Source organism: Rhinoraja longicauda, chromosome 19 (genome assembly GCF_053455715.1).
Source record: "Rhinoraja longicauda isolate Sanriku21f chromosome 19, sRhiLon1.1, whole genome shotgun sequence".
In the NCBI taxonomy this organism is placed as follows: Eukaryota; Metazoa; Chordata; class Chondrichthyes; order Rajiformes; family Arhynchobatidae; genus Rhinoraja; species Rhinoraja longicauda.
Window position 1 is genome coordinate 15166993 of NC_135971.1, and position 20075 is coordinate 15187067.

Sequence of the window (20075 nt, forward strand, 5' to 3'; positions counted from 1 at the left end):
AAACAGTCGTTCCAGGTGAGACAGAGGTTCACCTGCACCTCCTCCAACCTCATCTGTTGCATCCGCTACTCTAGATGTCAACTTCTTTACATTGGCGAAACCAAATGCAGGCTCGGCAATCGCTTCGCTCAACACCTTCGCTCAGTCCGCCTTAAACAACCTGATCTCCCGGTGGCTGAGCACTTCAACTCCCCCTCCCACTCCCAGTCTGACCTTTCTGTCATGGGCCTCCTCCAGTGCCATAGTGAGGCCCACCGGAACTTGGAGTAACAGCACCTCATATTTCGCTTGGGCAGCTTGCAGCCCAGCGGTATGAACATTGACCTCCAACTTTAAATAGTTCCTCTGTCCCTCTCTTCCCCTCCCCCTTCCCAGTTCTCCCTCTATCTTCCTGTCACCACCTATATCCTTCCTTTGTTCCGCCCACCTGACATCAGTCTGAAGAAGGGTCTCAACCTGAAACGTCACCCTTTCCTTCTCTCCTGAGATGCTGCCTGACCTGCTGAGTTACTCCAGCATTTTGTGAATATATATCTAGTCCTAGATTCTCTCACTAATGGAAACATCCTCTCCACATCCATTCTATCCAAACCTTTCACTATTCTGTATTTTTCAATGAGGTCCCCCCTCATTCCTCTAAGCAAATGTCAGCGAGTACCGGCCCAATGCCGACAAACGCTCATCATAGGTTAATCTACTCATTCCTGGAACAGACTATTCAGACTGGGACATTTTTTTCATGGGAGCCTGTCAGAGAGACATTGTAGATGTGTATAAGATGCACAGATAAGGTGATTAGCCACAATACTTTACCCAAGGTCGGAGAGTCTAAACCTCGAGCGCATCAGTTTAAGGTGAGAGTGGAAACAATAAAAAGGACCTGAGGAGCAGGTTTTTCAGTCAGTGGGTAGTGCAGATGTGGAACGATCTGACAGAGGAAGTGGGCGAGGCAGGTACAATTACAACAGTTCACAGAGAATTGGGTAGATACGTGGATAAGAAAGAATTGGAAGGATATGAGCCAGACTCAGGCAAGTGGGGCTAGCTTGGTTGGGCAACTTGGTTGGCATCATCGAGTCGAGTCAAAGGGCCTGTTGCTGTGCTGCAAAGCTCTCTGACTCTGTGATGCTTCCCAGCAGATGAGCTTGGTGGGAGATCAAACCTTCAATTTCCATTCAGTCCAAAATACCATTAATCTTTGCATCTACGCATTACATAAAGATGTCAGAAAAAAGAAAAATGGAAAAGGTATAAGCTTTACCTTGCTTGATGTCATCAGATGTATCTGCCAATATCGTGTTGTACAAAAAAGGAGTTTCAAACTTTTCAATCAGCAAGTTACCATCTGCCACCGACTGTGGTTTGGCTTCATCACGAATTCTGCGAATATTTAACAGCTGGTTACAAACTGAGCGTTAGAAATATATTGGACTTTTCAACAAAACCTTACAATGTTTCCTTCAAGAGCATGTCCTACCTTCGCTTGCGACCAGCTTCCTCCTGAAAGAAATAAAACACAAATCTCAATTGACTGAGATGGATCGTCTTCATCCCGACAGCGGGAATTTCTCCACATTTCTACAACCCTCTGATAATTCCCATTTCCCAACTCTTATCACCGCTGCCATGCAGATAGAAAGCGGACATTACCGTCGAGACGTAGATCGATGGGGGGAATACAGAAGGAGTGTTCATCAGAATGATGCCATAACTGAGAGGATGGAAATCCATGCAAAGACTGGGCAGGTCGTGGGATTTTATCTGGAGAAGATGTCAGGAATGTTGAGAGAGGATTTAAGTTTATCGGTGGATTTAAATGGGTGAGGATGAAATAATATCTCTAATCGATGGGGGAGCAAAAATCAAAGCTGAAATTTAACGTGGTCTTCAACAAATACCGAATGGAATGCAGTCATGAGAACATGGACCTCACTTGCATTGGAGGGAATGAAGTCAACTGCAGAGATAAATTTAAGGGCAAGCGGGATAAACACGTGAGCACTCCTGGAATTCGGGGTATTGTTACCGGGTGTGGTGAGTAGATGGGAGGGATGTTGAGTGGAGCAGAAATCATGACTGGATAGGATGGGCCGAATGGCCTGTCTATTATGTAGAATGGGATGTCATTCTATGGTGAACAAAGGTGGGTAAAACAAACAGAGCAAATTCCCCCAAGGTGACCGCCCACTGCTGATGGGAACCACATATAGATGATCAATCTACTGTGTGCACCACGTTCTGAATTTCAATGTTAATCCCCACAATGTGGTCATGGCTGATCTAGCCCAGGACTAAACTCCTCCACTTTGTCCCATTCCTTTTCTTTTCAGTTCCCCGAATTTTCAAAAATGTATCTTTCTCTGGTATAAATACGTCTAACAGGTTAAACCTCTCAGAGTCTCTGGGTTGGAGAATCCCAGAGATTTACTGCCCTCTGTCCATTCGTGGCCCTTGGGATCAGATATAGGATCACCCGTCGTAGTTCAGAACTCCACAGAATACAAACACCTCTCTACATTACGACCAGGCAGTCCTGAGATCCCATAGATTATGCAGGAGGCCAATTAGTTTGGGAACAGCAACAACTCACTCTCTAATGGCGGCGCACACAGTTGCAGCGGCTCGATGTCCTCCCGGTCAGTGCTCGTGTTTTTTTGTGTATGTGTATGTGTATGTGTATGTGTGCGTGTTGTTTTGTGCCCTGTGTACTTACTGTCGGGCGAACAACGTCTACGGCCGGCAGGATCTTCTTAGGATTGGAGCCGGTCGCGAATGGGGGGTTACCGCCGAGTTTGTCCGCTCATACAAGATCCCGGCGGACATAGCGAGGAGCCCCGACTCTCCGTGGATCACCACCCCCGCGGGGAGGAGGCGAAGGCGGCGCAGAGAGAGAAGGCAAAAGCGAGGCGGCAGGGCCGGCGCTCTGGTCAGGCTACGGAGGCAGCCACTGAAACCACCGCTTCCCAGCCTGTTTCTAACGAACGCCAGATCCCTCGCTAACAAGATGGATGAACTTAGGCTGCAGACTGCAGCTAACAACGCCGTGAAGGACAGCTGTATCCTGTTGATCACGGAGACCTGGCTTCATTCTTTCATTCCGGACTCTGCTATCGAGCTAGCAGGCTACACAGCACAGCGTCATGACAGGACAAGAGACTCTGGTAAGAGCAGAGGTGGAGGGCTCTGTGTGTACGTGAACAACACCTGGTGTACAAACACAGTGATTGTAGACAGTCACTGCTCCCCGGACCTGGAGTATGTGACTGTTAAATGCAGGCCCATTTATCTCCCTAGAGAGTTTACTGTTGTCATGATAACTGCTGTGTACATACCACCGGATGCTAATGCTAACTCGGCTATCGGATATTTGTATGGTAGCACTAGCAGTCAACAGAGCATATATCCTGACGGTGTTCACATCATAGCAGGGGACTTTAACCACGCGGACTTGAAGAAAATGCTCCCCAAATTCTATCAGCATGTTAAATGTGCTACAAGAGGAGCTAACACACTGGACAAGGTCTACTCCAACATCAAGCTGGGCTACAGGGCTAGACAACTACCACACCTGGGTCAGTCGGACCATATGTCCCTGTTTTTAATTCCTGCATATGCCCCCCTCAGGAAAACCGCTCCTACCATCACAAAGACCATCACAACTTGGCCTGATGGTGCATCTCAGCAGCTGCAGGACTGCTTCGACAGGACCAACTGGGATGTGTTTGAACACCGGGACCTGGAGGTGTTCACAGACAGTGTACTATGTTACATTAAAAACTGCATGGACACTGTCACAGTGGACAAACGCATCCGGGTCTACCCCAACCAGAAGCCCTGGATGACCCGGGAGGTCCAGCGGCTGTTAAAAGAGAGGAACACTGCTTTTAGGTCTGGCGATAGGGCTTTATACAGCATGGCCCGAGCTAACCTGAAGAGAGGCATCAGAGAGGCCAAATTAGACTACAGGAGGAAGATAGAGGACCACCTGGACAGTAACAACAGCAGGCAGGTGTGGCAGGGGATCCAGTATCTAACCAACTATAAGACCAACCTTGGAGCTGCTGAAGGTGACGCCTCGTTGGCAGAGGAGCTGAACCTCTTCTTTGCTCGCTTTGAAGTGGAGCCACCCGAGACAGCCATATCACACCACATGGTCCACAGCAGCCTAACCCTCAAGATAGAGGAGCATGAGGTGAGGCGCACGCTGCGGGCCATCAATCCAAGGAAGGCTACTGGACCCGACGGCGTCTCTGGACGCGTGCTGAAGGACTGCGCTGACCAGCTGGCTGGAGTCTGTACGAGGATTTTCAACCAGTCTCTGGCCCAGTCCACTGTTCCATCCTGTCTGAAGTCCGCAATCATAGTCCCCTTGCCCAAAAAACCCCACATTTCCAGCCTCAACGACTACCGGCCAGTCGCACTCACACCAGTGGTGATGAAGTGTTTTGAAAAACTGGTCCGGGGTCATATCACATCACTCCTGCCCCGAAGCTTTGACCCCCACCAGTTTGCGTACAGAGCGAATAGATCCACAGAGGACGCTATAGCCACAGCCCTCCATGCTGCACTGTTCCACCTGGAGCAGCCGGGGAGCTACGTGCGGATGCTCTTTGTGGACTACAGCTCTGCCTTTAATACCATCCTTCCCCATAAACTGGTGGACAAACTGGGGGACTTGGGACTTCCACACTCCACCTGCATGTGGATAAATAGCTTCCTGTCAGCTCGCAGCCAGAGAGTCAGAGTGGGCCATCACACATCCACGGCCCTCAGCCTCAGTACCGGCTCTCCACAGGGCTGCGTGCTGAGCCCCCTGCTCTACACCATCTATACACATGACTGCACCCCCGCCCACCACAGCAACACCATTGTCAAATTTGCGGATGACACTACGGTGGTGGGACTCATCACCGGGGGGGACGAGTACGCCTACCGGGATGAGGCGGAGCAGCTGACAGTGTGGTGTGGAGAAAATAACCTGCTCCTCAACACCTTAAAGACAAAGGAAATAATAATAGACTTCAGAAAGAATAAAACGGACATGGTACCATTAACTATCAGAGGGGACTGTGTGGAGAGGGTGGCGGATTTCCGCTTCCTGGGAATCCATATTGAGGAGGACCTGACGTGGAGCGTGAACACCTCTGCGCTGCTGAAAAAGGTCCAGCAGAGACTGCACTTCCTGAGGGTGCTCAGGAAGAATAACATCACTCAGAGACTGCTGTTGTCCTTTTATCGGTGCTACATTGAGAGCATCCTAACATACTGTGTATGCGTATGGTACACCAGCTGCACAGCGGCTCAGAGGAAAGCGCTCCAGAGGGCCATTGACAACGCCCAGAGGATCGTCGGCTGCCCTCTACTTACCTTGGAGGACTTACACAGTTCCCGCTGCATCAAAAAATCCCAGAGTATTATAAAGGACATTTCCCACCCCGGACACTCCCTGTTTGAACTGTTACCGTCAGGCAGACGGTACAGATCTACAAGGACAAGGACAAACAGACTTAAAAATAGTTTTTACCCCACTGCTATAAAGGCACTAAATGTAGCCATCCAAGGAACGCAGGGGCGATACATAATAAGAGACTGTGAAATCGACAGAAGGATGTAGGGTTGGGTGTTTATGGGTGCTATTTTCATGATATTTATTTTAGTTGTTTATCTTTTTTAAAATATTTTACCTTGTATGTATCGTTAGCTTTTAGAAATGTTTGAATGGTGCACTGACTGGCTGACATTTTACAATTTCGTTGTACATGGCTCATGTTACAATGACAATAAAGGAACTATTCTATTCTATTCAACTGGATCAGATGAAACATTTACCCAGTTCTGAATTACTAGTAAAATGCAGCATTTATTTCAGAAATATCCCCTACCATTTTGTGACTGCACTTTCACTTTGCCAGAGTGTAGTGTAACCCCTCACCTTCAGAAACACCACACTGTCTTTTTGATCCATCTGTTGCTGCAACTTCAAGAGTTCCACCTGAGTGGAATTTAAAATTTTAAAAATCTTTCCAAGATTTTTCTTCATTCTATTCAGAATTTTCTTCTCTTCCTCCCGGATATCTGCCAGTACACACTGCTCTTTCTCAGTGAGAATCTGGTGCAGTTCAGCAAACTGGGATGTGATCTTGGACTGAAGGTTGTGTGACTGTTCCTGTGAAATGAAAGGTGAAGATCAATATTTCATGTCACTGATTATGGTTCCTCGCTTATTTACTGGTGACATTTGGCCTGTGCATTTTTATTTGCTTTGGCAATTCAATAGTTTTTCTAAATGCTTCTAAAATATCGTGAGGGTAATCTTACAACCCATCAATCCTTTACCCCTAATACAATTCCCAGCTGCCTATTCCTTCTCACGTGTCCATTAATTCCCATTTATCCGTCCACCACCCCCTAGTGGGGTGCCGCAAGGCTCATTGCTGGGACCGCAGTTATTTACAATATATAATGATTTAGACGAGGGAATTAAATGTAATATCTCCAAGTTTGCAGATGCCACAAAGCTGGGCGGCAGTGTGAGCTGCGAGGAGGATGTTGTGAGGCTGCAGGGTGAGTTGGATAGGTTGGGTGAGTGGGCAGATGCATGGCAGTAAAATGTGGATAACTGTGACGTTATCCACATTAGTTGCAAGGACAAGAAGGCAGATTATTATCTGAATGGTGTCAGATTAGGAAAAGGGGAGGTGCAACGATACCTGGGTGTCCTTGTACATCAGTCGATGAAAGTCAGCGTGCAGGTACAGCAGGCAGCGAAGAAAACTAATGGCATGTTGGCCTTCATTGTGAGAGGGTTTGGGTTTTGGAGCAAGGAGGTCCTACTGCAGTTGTGCAGGGTTGAGGCCACACCTGGAGTATTGTGTGCAGTTTTGGTCTCCTAAATTAAGGAAGGACATTCTTGCTATTGATGGAGTGCAGATTAATTATTGGGATGGCAGGACTGACACATCATGAAAGAATTGGTCGACTGGGCTTGTATTCACTGGAATTTCGAAGGATGAGAGGGGATCTTATAGAAACATGTAAAATTCTTTACGGATTGGAGAGGCTTGATGCAGGAAAAATGTTCCTAATGTTGGGCGAGACCAGAACCAGGGGTTACAGTTAAAGAATAAGGGGTAGGTCATAATCATATTGAATGGTGGTGTTGGCTCGAAGGGCCGAATGGCCTACTCCTGCACCTATTTTTCTATTTTCTATTTAGGACTGATATAATAATAATATATTCCTTTATTCGTCCCACACGGGGGAAATTTACAATGAGATGAGGAAAAAAATTTCATCCAAAGAGTTGGGAATCTATGGAATTCTCTGCCTCGGAAGGCAGTGGAGGCCAATTCACTGGATGTTCTAAGAGTTAGATGTAGCTGTTAGGGCTAATTGAATCAAGGGATATAGGGATAAAGCAGGAACGGGATACTGAATTTGGACAATCAGCCATGATCATACTGAATGTCGGTGCTGGCTTGAAGGGCCGAATGGCCTACTCCTGCACCTATTTTCTTTGCAGCACCCGAGGTCAGGATTGAACCCGCTCACCAGAACTAGGAGACAGCAGCACTACTTGTGTCACTGCGCTGCCCTGTTATTACACGCATCAAACCTGCACAAGATCAGGAAATCGAAACTTAAAAGCCTCACCAGAACTCCAGAAATCTTCTCTTTCTGTTGCTGCTCCATTTGCTGGATCCCTGATTTATCTTTTGTGAGAGACTGGATGGAAGATTTCACCTGATCCTGGAATTGTGTTTGAAAACAGAAGAATAAAAACATGAGACAATAAAAACGGAATTAAACAATGATGGGATCAAAATCGGTTTGCTTTTACCTTGTGGTTTTCAACAGCTTCTTTAACCGGCATGAAGCTGTGAGACTTGTGTTCCCGCCCACCTGCACAAACCACACAGATCAGCTTCTTGTCAGTTTCACAAAACAGCTTCAGTTCTTCCTGATGTTCCTCGCAGTGAAGTTTACTTTCCTTCTCTGTCCGATTCAGGCTCAGTGTTCGAGCTTTCTCAGCCAGTCTAACTAAGGCCCGACTCACCCTGAGGGTGCGGTCTGTAAACTCCTCTCTACATTCCGGGCAGCAGTTTCTCCCCTCCCTGTCCCAACTCTGTGTGATACAGGAGCGGCAGAAGTTGTGCCCACACTCCAGTGACACCGGATCGGTGAAGAAATCCAGGCAGATGGGACAAACTACCTCCTCGGTTAAACTCTCGACCGGGTCTTTCGCAGCCATTTTAACTCTGCCACTTCCTGGTTCAGTGTTTTCCACTGCGCGCGCTGCCTTCTCGGGCAATGACCTTATTTGGCTGCAAGTGTTCAGTGTGAAGGTGGCAATTCAAGAGCTCGTCTTAATAAGTCTGAAATAGTTGGTGAAAGTAATGTACAAGCACATCATTCCCATTTCCCCAGTACAATTCCCTGCAACCTGTTCCATTTCATGTGTCCATTAACCCTCACTGGACAGAACCAGGTCACTAGGACTAGCAGACAGCAGCACCACTTAGAATGACAGACTTCACAGATTCATACAGCAAGGGGTGTTAGATACCGACCAAGACGTCCCATCTGCGCTATTTCCACCAGTCCGCATTTGGCCCAGATAGTTCTAAAACTTTTCTCTCCAGGAATTTGTTCAAAGACGTTTAAACTGTTGTTATGGTACCTGACTCAATTACCTCCTCTGGCAGCTCGTTCCATATCCCCACTACCAAAGTTGCCCTTAATGTTCGTATTAACTCTGTTCCCTCTCACCTTAAACCCATGCCCTTGCACTCTCGACGCCCTGCTCAGGGTAAAGGTCTGAGTATTCACCCGAACATTTCGGTTCATGATATTATACACGTGCAATAGATCATTATTCAGACTCCTGCGCTCCAATTAGTAAAGTCCTTGCCTGCCCAACACTCCCAATAGCTCGGGCCCTCGACCACTGAGCTCTCTACAGGTGCCCACTTATTACACGCAACACAGGGATTAGATCTACACAAAAACCTTAAATCAATAAGACAAAGCCTCACCTGAACTCCAGAAATGCTCTGTTTCTGCTTAATTTTCTTGACCTTTGATTTCTTTTCTGTGAGAGATTCGAAAGAAGATTTCACCTGATCCTGGGGTCGGGTTTCAGATCAGAGAATAAAAATGTCAGATAATAAAGAAAAGATTACACAATGATGTGATGAAAAACGATTTGCTTTTACATTGTAGAATTCAATTGCTTCATCTACCGGCATGAAGCTGTGACACTTGTGTTCCCGCCCAGCTGCACAAACCAGGCAGATCAGTTTATTGTCAGTTTCACAAAACAGTTTCAGTTCTTCCTGATGTTCCTCGCAGTGAAGTTTACTTTCCTTCTCTGTCCGATTCAAGCTCAGTGTCCGCGCTGTATCTCTAAATCTAAACCTACATTGCAGAAACAAGGAACTGCAGATGCTGGTTAATACACAGAAGGCCACAAAGTGCTGGAGAAACGCAGTGGGTTAGACAGCAGCTTTAGACTTTAGAATTTACAGATAGGGCACGGAAACAGGCCCTTCGGTTCTCCGAGTCCGCGCAGCCCAGCGATCATCCCGTACGCGAGCACTATCCCACACACGAGGGACAAGTTACAATTTTATGGAAGCCAATTAACCGACAAACCTGCCTGTCTTTGGAGTGTGGGAGGAAACTGGAGCACCCGTAGAAATTCACAGGGACAATGTACAAACTCCATACAGACAGCACCCGTAGTCAGGATCGAACCCGGGTGTCTGGCGTTGTAAGTCAGCAACTCTACCGCTGCGCCACCGTGCCGCCCAATTCTCTTGCTCCGGCTCTTTACTCAACTCTGTCCTCACCTCTCCTGCTCTCTGCCCATCTTGATTTAGATTTTCAGATTTAGAGATACAGCGCGGAAACAGGCCCTTCGGCCCACCGAGTCCGCGCCGCCCAGCGATCCCCGCACATTAACACTATCCTACACACACTAGGGATAATTTTTATATTTACCCGGTCAATTAACCTACAAACCTGTACGTCTTTGGAGTGTGGGAGGAAACCGAAGATCTCGGAGAAAACCCACGCAGGTCGCGGGGAGAACGTACAAACCCCGTACAGACGGCTCCCGTAGTCAGGATCGAACCTGAGTCTCCGGCGCTGCATTCGCTGTAAGGCCGCAACTCTACCGCTGCGCCATTGTCTTGCTTTCATCTCACGTGAGTTATGGCGCATTCAGTTGGTTGCTGAAACAAGAAGCGACAGATGTTGGTTAACACACCAAGGGCCAGTGGCGGCACGGTGGTGCAGCGGGAGAGCTGCTGCATCACTGCGCCAGAGACCCGGGTTCAATCCTGAGTATGGGCGCTGTCGTTTCGGAGTTTGTACTTTCCCCTTGTGACCGCGTGGACTTTCTCCGGGTGCTCCTGTTTCGTCCCAAAGACGTACATGTTTGTTGGTTAATTAGCTGTGGTGAGTTGTAAAATAGTGCCGAGCGTGTGTCGGATAGTGTGTGTGTGTGCGCACAAGGTGATCGCTAGTTGGCGTGGACTCGGTGGGCAGAAGGGCCTGTTTCCGCACTGTATCTCTAAAGTCCAAAAGTCTAAATCTCCTGTGCACTTTCCTTCCTGATCTTAGCTTAAATTATACCTGATACTGCAGTTTATCTGCTGCCAAAGTGTTCCCCCAGCTGGTAATTTTCCAGTTCAGAGGGCGCTCGGAGAGGGTTTCTGTTTACCAGGTTCCCTCTCATCTTAGTTTCCTTGTTCACCTGCAATGTCTTTCAGAAGTAAAATGATTCACCTTCCTCACCTCCCACGATTAGTGCTAAAATGTTTTTTTTCCTGCCTCTTTATAGATACTTCATCATTCTGGTCGTTAATCACTGTCCTCTCACATTCTTACCTTTTGACATAACTTCCTTTGAAACCAGCAATTGACCTAAATTTGTTCTTAACCCTTTGACAGCTAGTTCCATGTTAAAGTAAAAGTTTTCCTTTTTCTAGTTTACAGGTACAGCGCAGAAATAGACAATAGGTGCAGGAGGAGACCATTCGGCCCTTCGAGCCAGCACCCCCATTCAATGTGATCATGGCTGATCATTCTCAATCAGTACCCCGTTCCTGCCTTCTCCCCATACCCCCCTGACTCCGCTATCCTTAAGAGCTCTATCTAGCTCTCTCTTGAATGCATTCAGAGAATTGGCCTCCACTGCCGTCTGAGGCAGAGAATTCCACAGATTCACAACTCTCTGACTGAAAACGTTTTTCCTCATCTCCGTTCTAAATGGCCTACCCCTTATTCTTAAACTGTGGCCCCTTGTTCTGGACTCCCCCAACATTGGGAACATGTTTCCTGCCTCTAACGTGTCCAACCCCTTAATAATCTTATACGTTTCGATAAGATCTCCTCTCATCCTTCTAAATTCCAGTGTATACAAGCGTAGTCGCTCCAGTCTTTCAACATACGACAGTCCCGCCATTCCGGGAATTAACCTAGTAAACCTACGCTGCACGCCCTCAATAGCAAGAATATCCTTCCTCAAATTTGGAGACCAAAACTGCACACAGTACTCCAAGTGCGGTCTCACCAGGGCCCTGTACAACTGCAGAAGGACCTCTTTGCTCCTATAATCAACTCCTCTTGTTATGAAGGCCAACATTCCATTGGCTTTCTTCACTGCCTGCTGTACCTGCATGCTTCCTTTCAGTGGCCCACCGAGTCCGCGCCGACCAGCGATCCCCGCACACTGACACCATCCGACACACACGACAGACAATTTATATTCACTCCAAGCCAATTAACCCACACACCTGCACGCCTTTGGAGCGTGGGAGGAAACCGAAGATCTCGGAGGAAGCCCCACGCAGATCATGGGGAGAGCGTACAAACTCCGTGCAGACGGCGCCCGTGGTCGGGATCGAACGCGGGACGCTGGCGCAGGGAGGCAGCAACTCCACCGCTGCGCCACCGAGTCGTGAAGGAGATCTTTTTAGTTTTAGAGATACAGCGCAGAAACAGGCCCTTCAGCTCAATGAATCTGTGGCCGTCAGCCATCCCTGCACACTAACACCACCCGACACACACTAAGGACAATTTACAATGATACCAAGCAAATTAGCCCACATTGGAGGAAACTGCAGATCCTGGAGAAAACCCGAGCTCTACCTTCAAGTCACCCTTGCATTCCCTCTCTCTCCATCCCTCGCCCACCCTAACAGTCCTGCTAGTTTCACTGTTCATTTCCCTTCGTTATCACCTTGTCCACAGCCAACAATGGACCATTGTGTGCTCCACCTTCCCTGAGTCATTGGCACTGGCTCTGAATTGATCTGTACCTTTTCATATCTCGAGTTTCCCTTTCCCCCTGACACTCAGTCTGAAGAAGGATCTCGACCTGAAACAATAGACAATAGACAATAGGTGCAGGAGGAGACCATTCGGCCCTTCGAGCCAGCACCCCCATTCAATGTGATCATGGCTGATCATTCTCAATCAGTACCCCGTTCCTGCCTTCTCCCCATACCCCCCTGACTCCGCTATCCTTAAGAGCTCTATCTAGCTCTCTCTTGAATGCATTCAGAGAATTGGCCTCCACTGCCTTCTGAGGTAGAGAATTCCACAGATTCATAACTTTCTGACTGAAAAAGTTTTTCCTCATCTCAGTTCTACCCCTTATTCTTAAACTGTGGCCCCTTGTTCTGGACTCGCACAACATTGGGAACATGTTTCCTGCCTCTAATGTGTCCAACCCCTTAATAATCTTATACGTTTCGATAAGATCTCCTCTCATCCTTCTAAATTTCAGTGTCATCTATTCCTTTTCTCCAGAGATGCTGCCCAAAGATACTAGAGGAACAAGATAGACCACTCGACCCTAAAAACCGTAGTATGTCATGGCGCCATTTTAGTAAGCAGAAACTTGCAGAAACATTTTAAAAGAAAAATAACAAAAATCTGTGAATTGATAGATGAGATATGTTCTGCATTTTAATAGAAAAATAACTGCAGATGCTAGTACAAATCGAAGGTGTCACAAAATGCTGGAGTAACTCAGCGAGTCAGGCAGCATCGCTGGAGAGAAGGAATGGGTGACGTTTCGGGTCGAGACCCTTCTTCAGACTAAGGCTCGTACCACCAGATTGAGGAACAGTTTCTTCCCCGCTGCTATCAAACTTCTGAACAATCCTCTTATATGATAGAGTGTAGTCCTGATCTTCCAACCTACCTCATTACGGACTCTGGACATTTTCCCTGCAACTGTAACGCTGTAACATTATATTCTGCACTCTGATATATTTCTTGTTGCCCTCCCTGCTGTAATTGTGGAGACATAAGAAACTGCAGGTGCCAGCTTACAAAAAAAGACACAACGTGTTGGAGTAACTCAGCAGGTCAGGCATCATCTCTAGGGAACGTGGAAAGGTGATATTTTGAGTTGGGAGTCTTCTTCAGTCTGAAGAAATGTTCTGATCCGAAACGTTACTTATCCATGTTATCCAGTGGTGCTGCCAGACCCGCTGAGTTACTCCAGTACTTTATTTCTTCTTCTTTGACCATAAGTTCATAGTTCATAAGTGACAGGAGCAGAATCAGGTCTTTCGGCCCATCTGGTCTACTCGCCATTCAATTCAGGCTGATCTATCATTCCCTCTCTACCCCTTTCTCCTGCCTTCTCCCCATAATCTCTGATACCCGCATTATAATTGTACAGCATGATTTGACTAGGTAGCATACAAGCAGATTTTATCACGGGGTCTTGGTGCACTTGAATACTAAAGCAGTATCCATACTCTTTTGCAGTTGTATAGGGCCCTGGTAAAACCACATCTGGAGTATGGTGTACAGTTTTGGTCTCCTAATTTGAGGAAAGATATCCTTGTAATTCACGCAGTGCAGTGTAGGTTCACGAGATTGATCCCTGGGATGGCGGGACTGTCCTATGAGGAAAGATTGAAAAGACTAGGCTTGTATTCACTGGAGTTTAGAAGGATGAGAGGGGATCTTATAGAAATATATAAAATTATAAAAGGACTGGACAAGCTAGATGCAGGAAAAATGTTCCCAATGTTGTGTGAGTCCAGAACCAGGGGCCACAGTCATGGAATAAAGGGGAGGCCATTTAAAACTGAGGTGAGAACGAACTTTTTCACCCAGAGAGTTGTGAATTTGTGGAATTCTCTGCCACAGAGGGCAGTGGAGGCCGATTCACTGGATGGATTTAAGAGAGTTAGATAGAGCTCTAGGGGCTAGTGGAATCAAGAGATATGGGGAGAAAGCAGGCACGGGTTATTGATTGTGGACGATCAGCCATGATCACAATGAATGGCGGTGCTGGCTCGAAGGACTGAATGGCTTCCTCCTTCACCTATTTTCTATGTTTCTATGTTTCTCTTGGAAGAGGAAAGATACAGGGTGACTTGGACAGGTTGTGTGAGTGGGTGGATGCATGGCAGATGCAGTTTAATGTGGATAAGTGTGAGGTTATCCACTTTGGTGGTAAGAATAGGAAGGCAGATTATTATCTGAATGGTGTCAAGTTAGGAAAAGGGGACGTACAATGAGATCTGGGTGTCCTAGTGCATCAGTCACTGAAAGGAAGCATGCAGGTACAGCAGGCAGTGAAGAAAACCAATGGAATGTTGGCCTTCATAACAAGAGGAGTTGAGTATAGGAGCAAAGAGGCCCTTCTGCAGTTGTATAGGGCCCGAGTGAGACCGCACCTGGAATACTGTGTGCAGTTTTGGTCTCCAAATTTGAGGAAGGATATTTTTGCTATTGAGGGCGTGCAGTGTAGGTTTACTAGGTGAATTCCCGGAATGGCGGGACTATTGTATGTTGAAAGACTGGAGCGGCTAGGCTTGTATACACTGGAATTTAGAAGGATGAGAGGGGATCTTATCAAAACATATAAGATTATTAAGGGGTTGGACACGTTAGAGGCAGGAAACATGTTCCCAGTGTTGTGTGAGTCCAGAACCAGGGGCCACAGTCGTGGAATAAAGGGGAGGCCATTTAAACTGAGGTGAGAACGAACGTTATCACCCAGAGAGTTGTGAATTTGTGGAATTCTCTGCCATAGAGGGCAGTGGTGGCCGATTCACTGGATGGATTTAAGAGAGAGTTAGGTAGAGCTCTAGGGGCTAGTCGAATCAAAGGATATGGGGAGAAGGCAGAACGGGTTATTGATTGTGGACGATCAGCCATGATCACAATGAATGTCGGTGCTGGATCGAAGGGCCAAATAGCCTCTTCCTGCATCTATTTTCGATGTTTCTATATTTCTCTTGGAAGATGAAAGATGCACCATTCGTGTTCTCAAAATGCAACCATCAGAAAGCCCTGTCACCGTGAATGTTCAGACCATCCGATGAAACATATATGCAAGGCTTGAACTCGGCTAACACCTCTCATTCGAAGTCCTATCCCTCCCCCCACCCAAGTCGCACCAGCTTCTCGTTTCCAACCAACAAACAGCCGACAATGGCCCGTTTCCTTTATCATCGTGATTTTTTTTTGCATATCTTTCAATAGACAATAGGTGCAGGAGTAGGCCAATCGGCCCTTCGAGCCAGCACCGCCATTCAATGTGATCATGGCTGATCGTTCTCAATCAGTACCTCGTTCCTGCCTTCTCCCCTTACCCCCTGACTCCGCTATCCTTAAGAGCTCTATCTAGCTCTCTCTTGAACGCATTCAGAGAATTGGCCTCCACTGCCTTCTGAGGAAGAGAATTCCACAGATTTACAACTCTCTGACTGAAAAGGTTTTTCCTCATCTCCGTTCTAAATGGCCTACCCCTTATTCTTAAACTGTGGCCCCTTGTTCTGGACTCCCCCAACATTGGGAACATGTTTCCTGCCTCTAATGTGTCCAACCCCTTAATAATCTTATATGTTTCGTTAAGATCCCCTCTCATCCTTCTAAATTCCACTGTATACAATCCTCGTCGCTCCAGTCTTTCAACGTACGACAGTCCCGCCATTCTGGGGATTAACCTAGTAAACCTACGCTGCACGCCCTCAACAGCAAGAATATCCTTCCTCAAATTTGGAGACCAAAACTGCAAACAGTACTCCAGGTGCAGTCTCATTGTTCATTCATTCATTGTTCTTTGTCCCTCTCCAACAGCATCGTCCATATCTTTCCTTTTCCCTGACTCGTCTGAAGAATGGGTCTCGACAACGGTACAACGAGATCTGGGTGTCCTAATGCATCAGTCACTGAAAGGAAGCATGCAGGTACAGCAGGCAGTGAAGAAAGCAAACGGAATGTTGGCTTTCATAACAAGAGGAGTTGAGTATAGGAGCAAAGAGGTCCTTCTACAGTTGTACAGGGCCCTAGTGAGACCGCACCTGGAGTACTGTGTGCAGTTTTGGTCTCCAAATTTGATGAAGGATATTCTTGCTATTGAGGGCCTGCAGCGTAGGTTCACTAGGTTAATTGCCGGAATGGCGGGACTGTCATAGGTTGAAAGACTGGAGCGACTAGGCTTGTATACACTGGAATTTAGAAGGATGAGAGATCTTATCGAAACATATAAGATTATTAAGGGGTTGGACACGTTAGAGCACATGTGTCAAACTCAAGGCCCGCGGGCCGAATCCGGCTCGCCACGTCATTTTATGTGGCCCGTGAGAGCTTAATTGTCATTGGTCGAATATCTTTTAAGTTAAAGACATTTTAAGCTTTAAAACTTTCATTTCTAAACACACATTTTGTCCAAGTGCTGTGCGTCTGACGTCACCACGCACGGCCTCTCCTCACTCGCACAAACAAGATGGCCGCCGTTAGCTTGCCTGCTTGGTCCCCAAACCTGTCCTATCCATGTACCTGTCCAACTGTTTCTTAAATGATGGGATAGTCCCTGCCTCAACTACCTCCTCTGGCAGCTTGTTCCAAACACCCACCACCCTCTGCGTGAAAAACTCACCCACCACCCTCTGCGCGATTCCTATTAAATCTTTTCCCCTTCACCTTGACCTATGTCCTCTGGGTCCTCGATTCCCCTACTCTGGGGAAGAGACTCTGTGCATCTACCACCCTCATGATTTTGTACACCTCTATAAGATCACCCCTCATCCTCCTGCGCTCCATGGAATAGAGCCTACTCAACCTCTCCCTACAGCTCGCACCCTCTAGTCCAGGCAACATCCTCGTAAATCTTTTCTGAACCCTTTCGAGCTTGACAATATCTTTCCTGCAACATGGTGCCCAGAACTGAACACAATATTCTAAATGCGGTCTCACCAAGGTCTTATACAACTGCAACATGACCTCCCAACTTCTATACTCACTTCGAAACTATGAGCAGTTTCTTGGGCAGAGCTTTTCCCACGTCCGTAGATGTTGGTTAGAGTTGTTGGGGACATTCCGGACTTCCTTTCTCTCCTGAGGAAGTATGGACACTGTGGTACTTTTTTGGCCATAGCTTCATTGTGGTTGACCCGAGACATTTTCTTGGTGACTTTTACACAGGAACGTGAAGCTCTTGACCATTTCCTCTTTGGCCTCATAGCTGCCGACTGGGGCAAGTACAGACACTCCTCGACTTACGATATTTCGACGTTACATAGAAACATAGAAACATAGAAAATAGGTGCAGGAGTAGGCCATTCGGCCCTTCGAGCCTGCACCGCCATTCAATATGATCATGGCTGATCATCCAACTCAGTATCCCGTACTTGCCCTCTCTCCATACCCCCTGATCCCTTTAGCCACATCTATCTCCCTCTTAAATATAGCCAATGAACTGGCCTCAACTACCTTCTGTGGCAGAGAATTCCACAGATTCACCACTCTCTGTGTGAAAAAAAACTTTCTCATCTCGGTCCTAAAAGACTTCCCCCTTATCCTTAAACTGTGACCCCTTGTTCTGGACTTCCCCAACATCGGGAACAATCTTCCTGCATCTAGTCTGTCCAACCCCATAAGAATTTTGTAAGTTTCTATAAGATCCCCCCTCAATTTTCTAAATTCCAGCGAGTACAAGCCGAGTCAATCCAGTTACAGTGGCGCAAAAGCGATGCACATTCAGTAGAAACTGTAATAAAGTGCTCAAGTCCACGCTAAGATACAACGCATCATTTTATTGATGCACTTACATCATAGGACCTGCAGTACATTACAGCTCCGAGCTGCTACATCTACTGCCTGACGTAGGCGAGTTCTTAATATTATAAAGCACGTACTAGGCGGGACTACTACTAACAAGCACTACGATTGGCTAGCATGCAATAGCCCATCTACAGAAACCATACTTCGAATTTTGAATTTTGATCTCTTCCCGGGCTGGCGATTCTGTTTTTCACTTTCACTACAGTGCAGTATTCAATAAATTACATGGGATTGTGGCCAGGCCACTACAAGATATTCAATAGGTGCAGGAGTAGGCAATTCGGACCTTCGAGCCAGCACCGCCATTTTCCGTGATAGAAAATAGACAATTGGTGAAAGAGTAGGCCATTCGGCCCTTCGAGCCAGCACCGCCATTCAATGTGATCATGGCTGATCATTCTCAATCAGTACCCTGTTCCTGCCTTCTCCCCATACCCCCTCACTCCGCTATCCTTAAGAGCTCTATCCAGCTCTCTCTTGAATGCATTCAGAGAATTAGCCTCCACTGCCTTCTGAGGCAGAGAATTCCACAGATTCACAACTCTCTGACTGAAAAAGTTTTTCCTTATCTCCGTTCTAAATGGCCTACCCCTTATTCTTAAACTGTGCCCCCTGGTTCGGGACTCCTGCAACATTGGGGACATGTTTCCCGCCTCTAGCGTGTCCAATCCCTTAATAATCTTACATGTTTCAATAAGATCCCCTCTCATCCTTCTAAATTGCAGCGTACACAAACCCAGTCGCTCCAGTCTTTCAACAGACGACAATCCCACCATTCCGGGAATTAATTCGGGCAGTCAGTCAAGGAGTAACAGGTTTAGTTTAATTTCGAGATACAGCGCGGAAGCAGGCTCTTTGGGCCACCTAGTCCGCACCGACCAGCGATCCCCGCACATTAGCACGACCCTACACACGCACTCGGGACACCTGTCATCTTTGGAATGTGGGAGGAAACAGGAGCACCCGGAGAAAACCCACGCGGTTCACGGAGAGTCAAGTCAAGTTTATTTGTCACACACATATACAAGATGTGCAGTGAAATGAAAGTGGCAACGCCTGCGGATTGTGCTAAACTACAAAACACAATAGAAAAAAAAAATTAACACAAAAAATAAATGAATACAGTAAATTAAATTAGTCCCTGGTGATACGAGAGTTAACAGTCCTGATGGCCTGTGGGAAGAAACTCCGTCTCATCCTCTCTGTTTTCACAGTGTGACAGCGGAGGCGTTTGCCTGACCGTAGCAGCTGGAACAGTCCGTTGCTGGGGTGGTAGGGGTCCCCCATAATCTTGCTGGCTCTGGATCTGCACCTCCTGATGTATAGGTCCTGCAGGGGGGGCGAGTGTAGTTCCCATGGTGCGTTCAGCCGAACGCACTACTCTCCGCAGGGCCTTCCTGTCCTGGGCAGAGCTGTTCCCAAACCAGATTGTGATGTTTCCGGACAAGATGCTTTCTACAGCCCCAGAGTAGAAGCACTGAATGGTCCTCAGAGAGACTTTGAATCTCCGCAACTGTCTGAGGTGCTAAAGGCGCTGCCTTGCCTTACTCACCAGTGCGGCAATGTGTGTTGTCCATGTCAGGTCCTCTGTGATGTGGACTCCCAGGTATTTAAAGCTGCTCACCCTATCCACAGTAATCCCATTTATCTCCAGTGGCGTGTACGTCCTCGGATGTTGGGCCCTTCTAAAGTCCACAATCAGCTCCTCAGTTTTTGTGACATTCAAGAACGTACAAACAGCATGCAGACAGCACCCGTAGTCAGGATGGAACCTGGATCTCTGGCGCTGTGAGGTAGCGACTCCATCTTACAGAAAGTATAAGAAGATAACTGCAGATGCTGGTACAAATCGAAGGTTTTTATTCACAAAATGCTGGAGTAACTCAGCAGGTCAGGCAGCATCTCGGGAGAAGGAATGGGTGACGTTTCAGGTCGAGGCCCTTCTTCAGACTGCACCTTACAGAAAGGTC

At 47.2% G+C, this 20075-nt stretch overlaps 1 protein-coding gene across 1 annotated transcript in view; it reads right to left on the bottom strand.

Moving 5' to 3' along the window:
- LOC144603146 (zinc-binding protein A33-like) overlaps positions 1–20075 on the bottom strand; it is an 88129-nt gene that overhangs the window by 39515 nt on the left and 28539 nt on the right. Inside the window, exons 7-9 of the mRNA XM_078416307.1 lie at positions 8249–8264; positions 5883–5897; positions 1478–1500 (exon numbers count right to left, since the gene is read on the bottom strand). Coding sequence (XP_078272433.1) covers positions 1478–1500; positions 5883–5897; positions 8249–8264 — 54 coding nt within the window. The remainder of the gene's footprint in view (positions 1–1477; positions 1501–5882; positions 5898–8248; positions 8265–20075) is intronic.